Genomic DNA, 16,189 nt, shown 5'->3' on the forward strand with positions numbered 1-16,189 from the left:
CTTCACTTAAATGTCAATTTTCGGATTTAAATACAATTCCAGATGTCTTGATTTCCGAAGCTAAATATATTCCAAATATAAAAACATGATCAAAATATACGAAGCCTAAAAGTATGCAAAGTACAAATGTTCATTATTAATAAGTATTTGAGAAGACTTCTAAGGGCATTTACAATTATGAAAAATAATTAGCCATCTATACATTTTTTGGTAATTCAAATTACATTGATAAATAAAGGTAGCCCATACTGGACCTGTATTTAGATAAACTTTCAGGGTCTATTTACAACTACAATATACGGTAGGATTTTTCAAATTGGATGCCGATATGCTACTCATTATTCGTATATAATGACATTTTCTTAAATATTCAAATTGATTCTTATTAAAATTATCGATAAATCCCATTTGATTTTTCATCAAAAAAATTCTATATGTATATAAGTAAGTAGAGTTATTCAAAATAAGAAAAAAATTTTAGAGGATAAAAAAAACTAAATCAGTTTTCGTTTGCTTAAAAAAAAATAATTTGATTTCAATTTATCTTTTTCAAATACCATAAAATTTTCTTATGATCCGCGAAGAGTTTGTTGTGCTTTCAAATATCAATAAAACTATGTAATAAGAAAATTCATTTGAATCAATTCAAGTAAGCATAGTAATCTTATGAATCAATTTTTAAATAAATAAATTATCAGCTCTCATGGACGAATAAACTTTTAACAAATTTATTTGCAATATTAATCATTCACACAATTGAACACATACTAACACTATATTACTTAAATACACTTATTTTCAATTCAACTACATTACTATATAGTATGCCTCCATTAATAATATGCGAAACATGCCCCGTAATTATAATTATTGTGTAAGTTAAACAAAATTATACATATAATTGTTGATTGTGTACCTTAAGATTTATATAGATTTTAAATAGTCAAGTCGCCAAATTTAATTGCATTCTATCACGACATATTATTTATATTAAACATTTAAATAATTCCTTGAACATGTAGTTTAGGGTGAGACTTTTTTTTTTCTATATACCGAATATATTACATTGTACAAACATATTGTATGTATATGTATATAAAAACGTGTTAATTTAAAATTCTAATGTAGTACAATTAAAAAATTTTCTCGGCAAAAAAATAATATAATGGCAATTGCAAGAGAAATGAGTGAGTTTATTATATAATTTATTGAACTAACAAATTATAACAGTGTAAATGTGAATGGGTGAATAACCCTTTGAAACTATTCAAAATTATATAGTCAATATTATACAAATAGGTTGTAAAAAATTTAAATGCTTTAATAAAAAATTTAAAAATAAATGGCCGTAATAAAAATTGTGAATATTTTATAATATGCAAATTTGTTTAATATAATATTAAATTTTAATAGGATTATGGTTTTATACGGATTGCATGCATAGTTAAATGAAAATTAATCTATGAAAACAAGTTTTTCAGATTGATTTTTTCTACTACGAATCGCTAGTCACTAGTGTTTGTCTACGAATCGCAATACATACAACAAAACCAGGTATTTTACGATCGGATCAATTTTTTCATATGATCGAAAATATAGCTAAACGATTTCAGCGAAATTCTCCTTGTTAAAGGAATGTAAAGACACTATTTTCCACGAGATGCCGATCTGTTAATTTGTGCTGTTGATCAGTTTTACTAACTACTTAAGTAATTAATTTTTACAACGGTTTCGTGAATTCAGTACTTATTAATTAATTGAAATTAATTAGTACCCTGGGGTAGAAATGGGATGAGTGGCTTATGTAATCCACAGAACCAAAAAATTTAATATTATTTCAAGATTAATTGAATTACGTATATTACATTTTAGGTTGATCAAATACAATTGTCATAGCACTAACATGACACTTAACTCAATTCAACCTCAGTATTATGGCAAAATAACTAAATCATTTCGAACATATTGTAGATACCATAGCTATTGTTAAATAAAAGCTTCAAATTATGATTTATCATCTTATATGAATTTATTATTTTTTATAGAAAACAATGTAATGAATTCACATTGACCCCATCTACAAAATCTTACATAAATTGTGATTGAAAACAGTAAACAAAACTTTCATTAAATGAAAAACTCATGAAAATTAAATGTATAACAAAATTCTTCATTCTCACTTTATGATAATTTGCAAGTATAACAGTTTACCAATATTATATAAAAATATACTAATTTATCTTCTTCCTCCCTTAAATTTTAAATCTATATTGTTGTCGAAATGTTACAGGTGATATTTTATTAATTTCATCAATCATTTTGTCATTTATAACATTAACTTATCAACGGTAAACCTGCTATTTTCCTGGTGTAACAATGTAATAATGAAATTTAACACATGTTTTCTTAAATGAATTTTTCACATAAATGAGGAAAAATTTGTTTTGCAATTTTCATTTTTGATTTTCTACTTATGCTCTTTTTTTTTCTTCGGTGAATAGAAAAAAAAATTTACTATTGTATGGGGAGAAATTTGTTTGCAAAATAATTTTTCATTCTCTTTTTTTTTTGCGCTCATTTCAATTTTTTTACTCTAATCCTTTCATATATATTAAACAACATCCTTTTTTATTTGAAATTATTAATCATTTTGAATTTTATTGTTATTTTTATTCTTTTTCTTTTTATTTACAGCTTCCAGACAGTTAAGAAGAAAAGTTCCATATGCTGGACATTTAATGACACCGAGAAGATTATGGTTAAATAAAATTCCTACACAATGTGACGTTGTTATAGAATTTCCAGGTAATTTATCAAAAAATATATGAAATATATAAGGTGTAAGTAATAATGTGATCAACCACAATAACACAAACAAAGCAATACAAAATACTTTTAAGTTTTGTCTGAAAACTTTAGTGACGTGCACGAAATGTTGTTGCATATGTCATTTAAAAAATGTAAAAAATATTTATTTTGATAACAATTTCTACAGGTTGCTTTATATAAGATGCAATGTAGTGTTATGAAAATTTATAAGAACATGCAAAGGGAAGCATTTCGTATTTCAAAGTTCTTAAAGTTTTAACCTTGATTTAAAATTTGTGAACCTGACATTTTATCTAAAATTTTTCAAAATGTTTCCATAAATTTTAAATTTCGGATAATTTGAAAAATAAACAAAATGTTGTTCGTGAAATTCTTTTATCAAATAGTTACAGCACGTTAATAAGAATTTCTTATGTATTTTTAGATTCACAAATGAATGACACACTCTGTGAATTATTTTAATAAAATAAAGAAGTAAAAATAAAAATTTGTTTTAATTAATTCATTTGCGTTATATATGACATGCATACAAACAAACATGAATATTGTTGAAAAAGTGACAATTATGAGGCTAGAAGGCTAAATTTTAAGGCACATACACATATTTTATATATATGCGTATACTGTATAGGTAGGAATACATAATTAAAGCCAGGCGTGTCAAAGAAATCAATCCTTTCAAAAATTAACACCAATAATATGCCAAATTTTTATTAAAACTTGATTGAGAGAATAGGCTTTTAAATAAAAGATATTTAATTATTGGTAGGGAAGGAAATTAGTGTGAGGCGAAAATTTATTCATGAAATATGTTGCCCCCAGCGTCATTATGAATTGATGTTCTAAATTTTAATACGAGGTTTGTGCCACAAAATTCGTAAAGTAAAGTATATACATCATTTGCTTTTACAACTTTAATTTTTTTTGGTAGATGTCGTTAGCATATAATGTGTTTTTCTTATGAGATAGGGAGAAATTTCCAAATTAATACTATTTTCAATTATAAAGAATTTTTTTTGAAAATCCTATTTCTTATCAAATTTTAACAAATACTTAAATTTATAATGTAGAACAAGCGCCTGATGAAGCTTTAAGATGGCTTCTAGCACGAATACGTTCTCAACCACCGTCTGGACTTGGCCTTGCTGCCAATGTCAAATCACATGAAAGTACAAAACGAACAGCTTTTTATATAAGTGCTCCAATTAATACGTGAGTAAATTTTTTTTTAATGTTTGATAAATAATTAATAATAAAAAGAAAATTATTTTATATTAATTTTTATAAATATTGTAGCCTCTATAAAGCCGCTGAAGAAGCTAGACTTCCAAAGCGTTTGCGCAACGATTTAGGTGGTGCCTTAAGAGAATTTACAACACGTGAATGTCATTGTTTTGAACAAATAAAAAATAATGACGGTAGTACAACATTATTTACGTCCCAAGAACGTCAATGGTTAGTTTTACAAATGTTACAAGGTCTTAGAGCTGGACCAACAGATTTAGATGCATTACAAGGTAGAGCAAGTGTTGAAGAAGGTCAAAGTATAGGTAATAAAAACAAATTTTTTTTACATATTTTATAAAATATAATATTAAAAATATATAAAAATATTAAAAATTATATAAAAAAAACAGTCGCAGCATGGCAAGAGACTGGACTTATATTACAAGTTTTTCCACTTCACGAAACAAGTGCATTGACACGCTTACAAATGAATTGGGTTAAAAAAATTTTTGCTCCACAACCTCTAGGTAAAAATTTTATATTATAAAATTTAACCAAATTGTTTTCAAAAACTTTCAAATTTTAGATGATATAGCTGAATATTTTGGTGTTAAAGTGGCTTTATATTTTGCCTGGTTAGGTCATTATACATGTGCTTTAGGTGTTCCTGCCGTTTTTGGTACAATATTATGGGCCGGTTTATATGGCCGTGGACAAACAATTAAAGATATGGGTCATGTTTTATTTTCTTTATTTAATGTTGCTTGGGCTTCTCTATATTTAGAAGCATGGAGAAGATATTCTGTTGAATTGGCATTTCGTTGGGGTACATTATCTACACCACCAGAAATGTTAGAACCACCAAGACCATTATTTAAAGTAAGTTTATGAAATTTAATTTGAATTAAATTTAATTTATTTATATTTGTATCTATAAACAAAATTTAATTACTTTTAAACTGTTAAACTATTTAGAATTTACTTTTTCTATATAAGTATACATAGATAAAATTTAGATATTCTTTCTCTTTGTTCCTTTTTATAAAAGTATGTATTATAATTTTGAATTTTATTAAATATTCTCATTTTTTATATATTATATATAGGGTCCATTAGTGGAAAATTGTGTTACAGGGCGTTTAGAACCAAAAGATGCCCCAATATGGAAACAAAGAGCATTTCGTTATTTTGTTAGCTTTCCTATAATAGGAGTTTGTTTATTAATTGTTTTTATTGTGATGTTTTTAATGTTAAGATTTCAGGTAACATTTAATTAATATTTAAATTAATTTTATATTTATATTTTAAAAAATATTTTTTATAGAAGCTTCATTTTAGAATTATTGCAGAATTATTGTTAGCTAAATTATTATTACAATTATTATGAATGCTTTTATTACATAATAAAATAAAACTAGATAAAATATAATTTTTTTAAGTAGTTGCAAATTTTAATAGCAATCGAAATACAAAAAATTTATATAAAAATTAAAAATTGTAGCTTTCAAACTTACAAAATAAAAATTTTATTTTAATAAATTTTTGTTAATTAAAATAAAAAATTTCGATTGCTTTTCAAGTAGGTCAATTTCATGTTGTATTGTTTGAGATCCTTACAATTGCATTTGTGAATTGTACATTTCATTTTATTAAAAATTAATAGAAATTTTACTAATATTCATTGATGTGAAATGATATTGAAATATTTCTGGAAATATGTATATGAAATATCGTTGTTGTTTTTGTCGTGGAAGAAGTGCTTACAAAAATTCATTCACAGTATAAATGAACAATTCATATACTTTATTAATTTTTTTATTTTTAAAAATTGTAATTAACATAATTATTTCCTGACGTTCTGACGTCTACAATGAAGTAGGAAAGTGTTACTATAAAATTTTTAACAATGAGCACTCAGAAAGAACGAAAAGGCTTCTCGAATAAAAATATTTTTATAATCTTTGAATGTCAGCCCATTACTACTAAGATACTAAAGCTTTCAAGTATTAATTTGGAAAAATTTAAAGAGTATTGAGTTAAGATTATAATACTTGACTATTGTTCACATGCTTATATCCAAAAATATAAGCAATACATGCTCATATGCTCACTCATATGCTCACTCATTTTCTGAATAAAATCAATTTCGAAATTTGAAATTTTATACTGAAAACCAAAATATTTTTCAACGATATCGAACGTAACAAACAAAGTATCAGAAAAGAATATGGGTGTTCAAAAGAATATGGGTAACTTTTATATCTTTGAATCATCGCGTATAACAGTTTGCAAGAAAATAGCTAATTTGACAAATAAATTTTCAGTTTCCAATTTCATATGATTTCTAATTGATTAAAATATTTATTTTTAAAGGTTCTCCTTTTTGTGTGCTCTTGGCCATAAATCGTACAGTGACTATTCCAATAAATAAGCAATTTCATTAACATAAATGTTAAATTAAGAATTTCCTGTGTTTAGTAAGTGTTACCAAAGATTTTGTTGCAAAATATTTCGTATTTCAATACAAAATGGAATCATTTCACTTACACAATATGTGAAAATAAACAACAACATTTTGTACATTGTTAAAGTAAACAGCATTTTCACCAATTTCATATACTGAATAAGAAATTTTCTGTGTTCCTTTAAAAATATTTTCCACAAAATAATAAAATTTTCATTTAATTTTTCATATTTACTTTCCTAACTATATATATAGAAAAAAGAACAAGAAAAAACCAAAACGAACTAAAAAGTTTAATGCAGTCCCAATGTAATGCAGTCTTTTGGAGCATAATTTATAAAAATTTTTATAATATTTAAACTTTTGAGATAAAAAATAAATTTCTTTATAAAATTTCCGAAAATCTTTTACAACATCATTAATAAAAGAGTCTCGTTGCAAAAAATTTTTTTATAAATTGTCGATAAGGGAATTATTAAATTTTTTTTTCACAAATTTCTTAAATTTTTCCTTCTACACACATACGAGTATAAAAGTTTATGATATAAAAATATTTTTTTTAAGATTTTTATTCGAATTTAATGCCTGCTTATATAACCAAATATATATACAATATAAACCTGTATATTGTTAAGAGTTTACGTATAATGCATAAAAATACCATAATTCCGTGAACAAAATTTTAAGTGTATAACATTAACTAAAATTTGTCCTCTAAGACTAAAAAATCAGAATTCAAGAAAATCTTTAGTTTTATTTGTCAGCGATCTACAGATCACAAAAGAAAATTATTGAATTTTTAACCAATTATTGTTCAATTTATTTAAAATTATATTTTACGATGTTATAAAAGATTTATCATTTAGAATCGACTTAAACATCGACAGAAAATTGATTATGTATAACAGAATTTATTATGATAAATAATGGACAAATTGATATAAATAAACAAACTTCATTTAGGAAATTTAGGGTTAATTAACAACACTACCGAAAAAATTTAAATAATTTTAAAATGTGAAGCTGTTAGGATAAAGAATCAGTGTTGAAATATCAGGACTTTTAATGGCAAATTCGACATAATGGATCCTAATTGCATTGAGTTTTTTTTAAAGATTATGACAAGTGCATTTTTGGCATAATATCGTTTTAAAAAGAATTGAAAAATCTTTGAAAAACCCAGTCCAAAATGTTTCATTTTCATACATGAATAGAGAAAGGTTGGGCGCCTAACATAAAATAGTAATCGAATGCTATTGTTATGTAATTGTTTTTAATGTCGAAGCGTTAAGTATTGAAATAATCACCTTTTGAAACTGTGAAACAAAATTACTTTTTTCTGTTGACTTAAAGTTGCTATCGCGTTGTTTTTTTTTTGGGAACGACAATGTGTTTATTTTGTTATACATCTATTTTATTTAACAATTGCCAATTACTCGAATTTTGTTAAATTTTTGTTTCTTATTTTATTGTACATTAAGACTAATATAGTAACATGGTTAAATTTATTTTTCATATCTATATATTATACGTTAAATAAAACTAATTTAATTCATTAACTATCTCTGAACTACCAAGTTTGACATAATATAGCATTGTATTTTATCCAATTTAGTACAATTTGTTCGACCAAATATCCTAACATTGAATGAAAACTAACCTTAAGGATTAAAAACTTTAAGTTCTAACAATTTATTTTATGCATAGACTGGTGAGGTTGGAATCGTTATACACCTAAAAAATACATCTAAAACATATACATTTAATTTAAAGGCAAAAATTAGGAAATTTATTTTGTAATAATTATTGTCGGAATTCCTTATGGAATACATATATTCGTAATTATTTCAATATGATTGCAATGTTCTTAATATTGTAGTTTTCAAATTGGAAAATGATGTCGCTATTGTTTATCGTTAAATTTTATAATTCCAAATTAAATATTAAGGATCTCGCACAAACAATTTATACAGCCAAAATACAACTTGAAAAATTGCATTCTATTTATAATCATACTTATTTGTTAAAAGCTTTATTCGGAAATATTAAACTAACGTCGAATGTAATGTCGAATTAATTGATAAAAATTTTAACAATATGGCCATTATACAATTGGCTGTTTTTTAATTTTAAGAAACGTTTAAAAATCATAAATTTCAACTATCTACATATTTTGTTTTTTTAATACAAATTTAATTTATTTTAAAATTTAAATTAAATTCAAAAAATTGTAAAAAAATTTGTTCATCAGTGTAATATTTAAAGAAAAATTTCAGTTGACTTGTTCATGAAGCTTTGTTCACAATACATACTGTGTAGCTGTTAGACTGACCGAATTAAAATAATGCTCATAATTGTAGGGCTAAAATCAAATTATCAATTGACAATATTTGATCTTAGTTTGCCATTTCCGATTTACTAGTACAAAAATTATTAGTAAAATTTTTGAATTTTTATTAATTTTTTTTTTTTAATTATGTAGAAGAAAAAGCTTTTCCGCTTCGGCAAAATAATTATTTTTTAAATTTTTTATTATTTATTTTAATTTTCACCAATAATTTTTTTCAATCAATTTTTATTTTTTAACTTTAATTTTAATTTAATATTAATTTTGAATTGGCTTTTTAAATAAAAAAAAAAATGCACTTTAAAAAAAAAAACACATATTTTTTTCTGTTTTTTCGATTTTTTTTCCATTTATTTCAGGATTGGCTCGATCATCGATTACCTGTTACGGGATTTTTATATTGCATGTGCAATGTTAATCAGGTTCTCACACTCAAAAATCGACATTTCTTTCTTTTTTTTTTATAATTTTCCTAAAAAATTGTGTATCTTTATCTCCTATATATATGTATATATATTTGTTTTTTTTCTTATTAATTTACACACATTTCTTTTTCATTAAATTTATATTTTCATACGAATTTATACATATATACACATTTCCTATCTGTAATATTTAAATTTGTAATGTATGTACTCGTACGTATACTTATATACGATAAATCGAAATTTTCAATTAAAAATATGAAATAAAAACATTTTTATAGAGAATTTATAATTAATTTAAAATTGAAAATTTTATTTGATTAAAAAGAGTAATTTAATACGAGTATTACTCCAATGTAAAAATAAAATAATTAAATTTTAAAAAAAATTGGGCAATCTTCTTATAATTACACTATGTAAATAATATTGTATAAAATGTTTTATTTCGTGAATCTTCCCAAAAAAATGAATTTTAATCCAATGGTGTGCAAATTGGCAATACAGGGTAATAGAAATCGAAAAGAGTTGCACGAAAATCATTTATATTCAAGGTTTGCACTAAAGGGTTGCTCTAAAATGATTTGCATTTAAATTATTTTAGATAGTTGTAAAGATTTAAGATTCACATTTTTAAAAATATAGTTTTCAATTTAATATGAAAATGCAATTTATGATATTTAATTAGGCGTATAAGATTAAAAATATTAAATTCAATTTTTTTAATTAAATTTCGAGTTCAATAGATTTTAATTTCAGCTTTGATTTATAAAATGGCTCATTTTTCCTTAACAATTTAAGTGAAATTGCTTGTAGTAGTGAAAACTGCCTCTTGAAATTATTTTCTTACTGCCGCATATTTTAAGAGAAATATTAGAGCAGTAATTTTCGAAAACTCCATTATAATAATATAAGGTTGAGTTCTATCGATAATTAATTTAGTTAATATAGTTTTTGTAGAGCATAAGTGGTTCCACATAATGGATAACCTATGCGCCTATAGGTGGATCCAATTTTTCATCAATATGGAGTTATAAAATAAGGATGTTTTAGCTGACAGGATGATTACTGTTAAACTTTCATTAATATGGATATTCGTAAGAGTTTAGTATAGGATATTCGAATTTTAAAGGTAATAATTCGAGAGGAAGAGGACTTAAAATAAAAAATTTAGTGTGATAATGTAAAATTGTTAACTATTTTTTACGTTACCGTAAAAAAACATTTTCTAAAAATAAGCGAAAAATTGGATTGAATTTCTTAACATGACATTCGCTTATAATTTTTTATGCCAGAATTCCCGAACTTTCCATATTTATAGGATTTATAAATTGCTTCATATAAAAGATTTAATATTTTTATTTTAAAGAGGGGAGAAATTGCGTCAATAGACGAACCGAATGATGTACTGATGTACGGATAGACTGATTGACAAACGGATGAACAGAATACAACATTTGTTACATACCTTTCAAATCTTTTTTGGAAATATGCCAAAAATCAATTGTAAAATATTTTAATAAGAATAATTTTCCATAATGATCCCTTAATAATTATCGTTAAGAAAATATTTTAAATATTTGAAATATTTTAAAAAAAAATATAAAATTTATTCTTCCTCATATATAAATAAAACTAATTTCATATGGACCCTCATATTACAAGTATAACATTCTTCTACAATTGCATTATGTAAATTTGCTTTTATCATATTCATTGTATAACACTTTCTACCAATATTTAAATATAATATTGAATAATATTTCTCATGTAATCGTATAAATTTTAATATCGTTATAAAAACTATTATACATTTGCTCTTCATTTTATTTCATTTTAAATAATATTAACTTTTTCTAAATAAAAATTCATATGAAACTGAATAGAAACATTTACAGTGAAACAGTAACAGTGAAATAGTTATATGAGACATTATGTTCTTTTATTATTTTAATAACCTTTTCAACTATAATTCATGTAAAATTTATATATAAAAGCATATCGTAAATAACATTGAAGTATAATTATTAAAATAATCGTATTTAACTCAAATATCATTTGTAAATAAAAATCCAAAATGTAAATTAGTATATAAATTTTTCCTTTATAGTTTTCCCCATTAAATTCAAATACTATGCAGAATATTTAAAGTTAAAAAATGTGAGAACCACAATAATATTTGCTTAAATTTTTCAACTTACAATAATTTTATTATTATATAATATATTTTCCGTAAATATACTCTCTCTCACTTTTTCTTTCTGGCTTTTTGTTTAACATTACAAAAACAAAATTAAATTGATTTTGTAATAGACAAAAAAATATTTTTTTCTTTTGCGATTTTATAATAAAAAACTTTAATATTAAATTTAATTTTAGTTTAATATTTTTTATACAATTTACTTTTTTTAATATTTTTAATATTTTATTAAAAATTTTTTAATATTACTCGCATATAATATCAAAAATTTTTCTTTCTTCATTCAAGAAAATAATTTTTTTTTCCAACAATTTTTGTTTTTGTTTTAACAATACTTCCCTCTTTTTATTGTTATTTTGCTTCAACACTATCTTTCTTTTTTTTTATTTTCTTTATTTTTTATTTATTTAATTTTCATATTATTCAAAAAAAAAAAAAAAATATGTTTTTTTTTTTCTATTATTTTGAGAAACATTTTCAATGTCAAAATGTCAATGTCAACGAATAATTTACAGGATTGGTGGGATTCAAAACTTCCTGAAGGCAGTATAATTTCATGTTTAAGTGTGATACCAAAAGTTCTTCTAGCTGGTGCTATTACTTTAATGGATGAAGCATATTATAAATTAGCTGTATGGTTAAATGACAAAGGTAATATATGTATGTATGCATAAGTGAATATACATATTTATATATATTATGCTTATGTATTAGTAAATATATTTAAGAATTTATATTTCATATTGTCGTTCTTTAAGGAATTTTTTTATTATATATGAATTTTAAAATGCTACAAACATATAAACATTTTATTATAAGAATATAAGGTGTTTATTTTTAAGTAAGCATTTTTTTTCCCAGAATAAAATAAAAATTTTTTAGTATTAATGCAATATAAATCTAAAATTAATACTAAAACTAATCGCATTCACGATTCACTTAAAAATTCATTTTCGAACAAAATAATTCCCAGTACGAAATATAAAAATTCAAGTGATATAATAATTGAAAACGTTCAATGAAAATTTGAAATTACCTAACGTAAAATGTGGACATACGACGTACTAGATTTATAAGCCAGAAGTAATTGATACGCTCGTATAGTTGTCAATTGTTAGAAAATGCGAGACAAATAAAGGAAACAAATTCAAAACGAGTGAAAACGTTTCAGCCGATATAAACCGACCGCATTATACCCTGCACCTTAGCAATTTGAGTTTAAAATTGTTGTATATCAAGTATTCGAACCTGACAAACCACTCTATAGAAATTGCATGGATATGTCTGACTTATAGTTGGACACACAACTGGCAAATTTCATGACAGCTACCCGAACCATTGCAGCCATTCCATTAAAATTTTCAGAACATATGTAGAGTGTAATTGGGCACATCTTTGCAAAATTTGATATTAATATCTTTATTAGTTTTTGAAAAATTTAAAAAAACCTATTTGAGTTGTATGGCAGCTACCCGAACCCGTTATCCGAATTGGTTCAATTACAATAGCAGACGTCGTTTACATAAAAGAAACAACTTGTGGGAGTTTGATGCCAATTGCGTTATTCGTTTTTGAGTTATCGCCCGATCGGACGGACGAACGGACGGACGGGCAGACGGACGGACGGATGGACGAACGTCATGTCATGTAAATCAACGCAGAATTTTACTCTGAGCAATAATATATATGTATATATGTCCATACTATATGAGGCGACTTCTTCAAGTGGTTACAAACTCCATACCAAAGTGAATATACCGTTCACGATGGTGCTGAGTATAAATAATAACAACAACAAGGAGAATAAAATTTTTTGTACTACTCGTCAGTTTAGGCGACAATACCCATATTTCAGTAGCTCTAATTGAAATATACATTTTAAAATTTTTTTGTCCGAATATGTAAGACGTACCACTGTAAGTTGTCATTTATGTTTGACACTAAGACAGTAAACTATATGACATTAGAAATTAAACACTATTCATTTAGAAAAAAGCTCGGCACCAAAAGATATGGCACTGATCAATTTCTATATTGCTAAGGATATACCAACATAATATACTATGTATACGTAATTATTAAAATCCATAAATTAAACAAATAAATCATTGTGAAAATTTTCTTCTTTATAGCAATTATTATTAGAATGCTGTTGCATTCATAACATAAGTTTTGCGAATAAGAGAAAAACTTTTTATGAGAAAATTAAAAATTAAAATTGAGTTCGGATTCAATGTTCCTATAAATTTGTGTCAATCGATTATTCCATGAATTTCGCTCCAGATTCGGATGATTTCGTATAAGTTAAAATAATCTTTAAAGTAAACCGGGTTTAGAAAACAAAATAAATGTAAAACAATCTAAATCCTATCTAAATCCTTCGTTAAATAATTTCCTTTAACAAAACTCTAATAAAATTTTTACATGTTGCCACCGTATAAGAAGCATTTGTCCTCAAGTCACTCAATATCAATGACATATTCAAAACACCTTGTATTTTCACACAATGTTTTTCATTATAATTGTGTCAACTGAAATATCACTTCGGAATCATAAAAATCGAGATAAAAAATTCACATTGCAATTCAAAACAATTTCTTTTTTTGTTTTTATGTTTATTTTTAATGAGTTTTTTATGCAAATTTCATAGAAATTTTCTATCATGCAGAGATTTTAAAATAAAAAAAAATCTTGTACATAAATTTATTTTGAATTTTATGAAATTTTATTCTATTCTATTCATTTTTTGTTTCCTTTTTTGTATTCTCTTTCTTTTTGCAGAAAATTATCGACTTCAGTCAAAATATGAAAATCATCTGATAGCAAAAGTAGCACTATTTCAGTTTGTTAATTCATTTTTATCACTCTTTTATATAGCATTTTATATAAGAGATGAGGAAAAATTAAAAGAGGTTTTTGTATTCAATACAATTACACACATACTTACAAATCTTATCTTAATTGTTATTGTCCTTATAATTACAATAATTAAAATTTGTTTTTTTGTTTTTTCAATTTTATTTAAATATAGCAATTAGCTGGATTATTAATATCACGACAAATTATTGGTAATTTACGTGAATCAGCATTACCGTATATGATTGAGCAATGGAAATTGGCGAAATTAAGTTTTAAATTAGGCGGAGCATTAAGTCCAACACAATTAATATCAGAATCGAATAGTGGTAGTGGTATTGGTGGTAGTAGTAGTACAATTGTTAGTGGTAGAACATTTGATACAGCATTAAAATCAGCTACTACAACAACATCAGCAGCAGCATCAACAGTTGCAGCAACATTATTAAATCAAAGATCAAGTGTTGGTTCAAAAAGTAGTTCAGAAGAATTATTAAATATTAAAAAACAGCAAGAACAACAGCAACAACAACAACAGCAAGAAAAATTAAGAAGTAGTCATCCATCAGTTAATACAAATAATGGTAATGATAATGGTGGTGGTAATATTGGTGGTAGTTCTAGTGGAATTGGTATATCAGAACAACAATTTCATAGTAAAAGGAATATTGGACAAGCTGAAATTGAAAGTACTTTAAATAAGGTTAGTTTAAATTAAACAAAAATTTTTGGGTTTTATATTTTCATAATGAATTACAAATATGAATGCCTATATAAGAATTTTGATGTCTATATAGATGTCTTTATATTTTATATATGCAAATATGATTCGCGTGGGAATGAAAATATCATAATATAAAATTCCCTTGAGGATCCACTCATATAACTTATACAAACGTAGCTCAGAGCTGTTCATTTACATACTCGCACTTATATAATATAACCAAATATTTATTTATGAAAATGTTAAGCTCATTGAACTTTTATAAATCAAATTTTGTTTATAAATTCAAAATAGCGTTAAAAAACTAATTTTATATTCTTAAAAATACAACATAAAGAACAAGGCAAATATGTAGCACACACACCCCCTTAGAGCAAAACACATTGTGTTTTTTTCATTCTTTTCTCGCAGAGAATCTTAAATAAATATTCAAAATTACTATATACTCGTAAATATTTTAATATAGAATGTAAGGATATAATAATATGAAAACGGAAAATGTTTCGCTCATTTTTTTTTTTAAATTGTACATTTTAACATTACATTTTTCTTAACATGCATTATATATATACATACATATATCTACATTGAATACAAACACTACATAACACAAGAGACAATATAAAGGAGAAGAAAATTTTAATATAGAAAGGATACTTATTTCTATTTACCTATTCCCTTGGGCCCACAAATATATTCACAAATGTATACGAAAACACTTACTGTATGCATATATTATTATACGGTATATAGTGTACTGAAATTTTTATCCTCGAAATACAAACCGCATGATAAATTTAATTAAACCTAAAAATAAAGTTGAAAAAAAATTTATATTTTACATGAGAAAATTTTAATCTCACAATTTATATTGCACTGTTGAATGTTAAACGCTATAAGTACATACATATATTATGTTTGAATACAAGTAAACGAGAACGTATAAATACAAAAAGGATATTCGGTATATAACGAAAGAAAATAGAATTTTTTCAAATTTAATAAGAAAATCTAAAATTAGATCAAAATTGTAAATTTTAGAAATTTCATCAAATTTTCATTCACCCATATACAAAAATATAATAGGAAAGAAGAAAAATAGTAAAAATATGAGAGCAAG

General features: G+C 24.4%; 1 protein-coding gene across 1 annotated transcript in view; it reads left to right on the forward strand.

Moving 5' to 3' along the window:
* Nucleotides 1-1,165: 1,165 nt before the first annotated feature.
* LOC129606023 (anoctamin-8) overlaps nt 1,166-16,189 on the forward strand; it is a 33,667-nt gene continuing 18,643 nt past the window's right edge. The window contains exons 1-10 of the mRNA XM_055516074.1: nt 1,166-1,187; nt 2,695-2,805; nt 3,900-4,041; nt 4,126-4,379; nt 4,467-4,583; nt 4,643-4,935; nt 5,163-5,318; nt 12,005-12,140; nt 14,271-14,401; nt 14,521-15,048. Coding sequence (XP_055372049.1) covers nt 1,166-1,187; nt 2,695-2,805; nt 3,900-4,041; nt 4,126-4,379; nt 4,467-4,583; nt 4,643-4,935; nt 5,163-5,318; nt 12,005-12,140; nt 14,271-14,401; nt 14,521-15,048 — 1,890 coding nt within the window. The remainder of the gene's footprint in view (nt 1,188-2,694; nt 2,806-3,899; nt 4,042-4,125; nt 4,380-4,466; nt 4,584-4,642; nt 4,936-5,162; nt 5,319-12,004; nt 12,141-14,270; nt 14,402-14,520; nt 15,049-16,189) is intronic.

The sequence above is a fragment of the Condylostylus longicornis genome, unplaced genomic scaffold, assembly GCF_029603195.1.
Source record: "Condylostylus longicornis isolate FDR11 unplaced genomic scaffold, ASM2960319v2 ptg000017l, whole genome shotgun sequence".
Taxonomy (NCBI): domain Eukaryota; kingdom Metazoa; phylum Arthropoda; class Insecta; order Diptera; family Dolichopodidae; genus Condylostylus; species Condylostylus longicornis.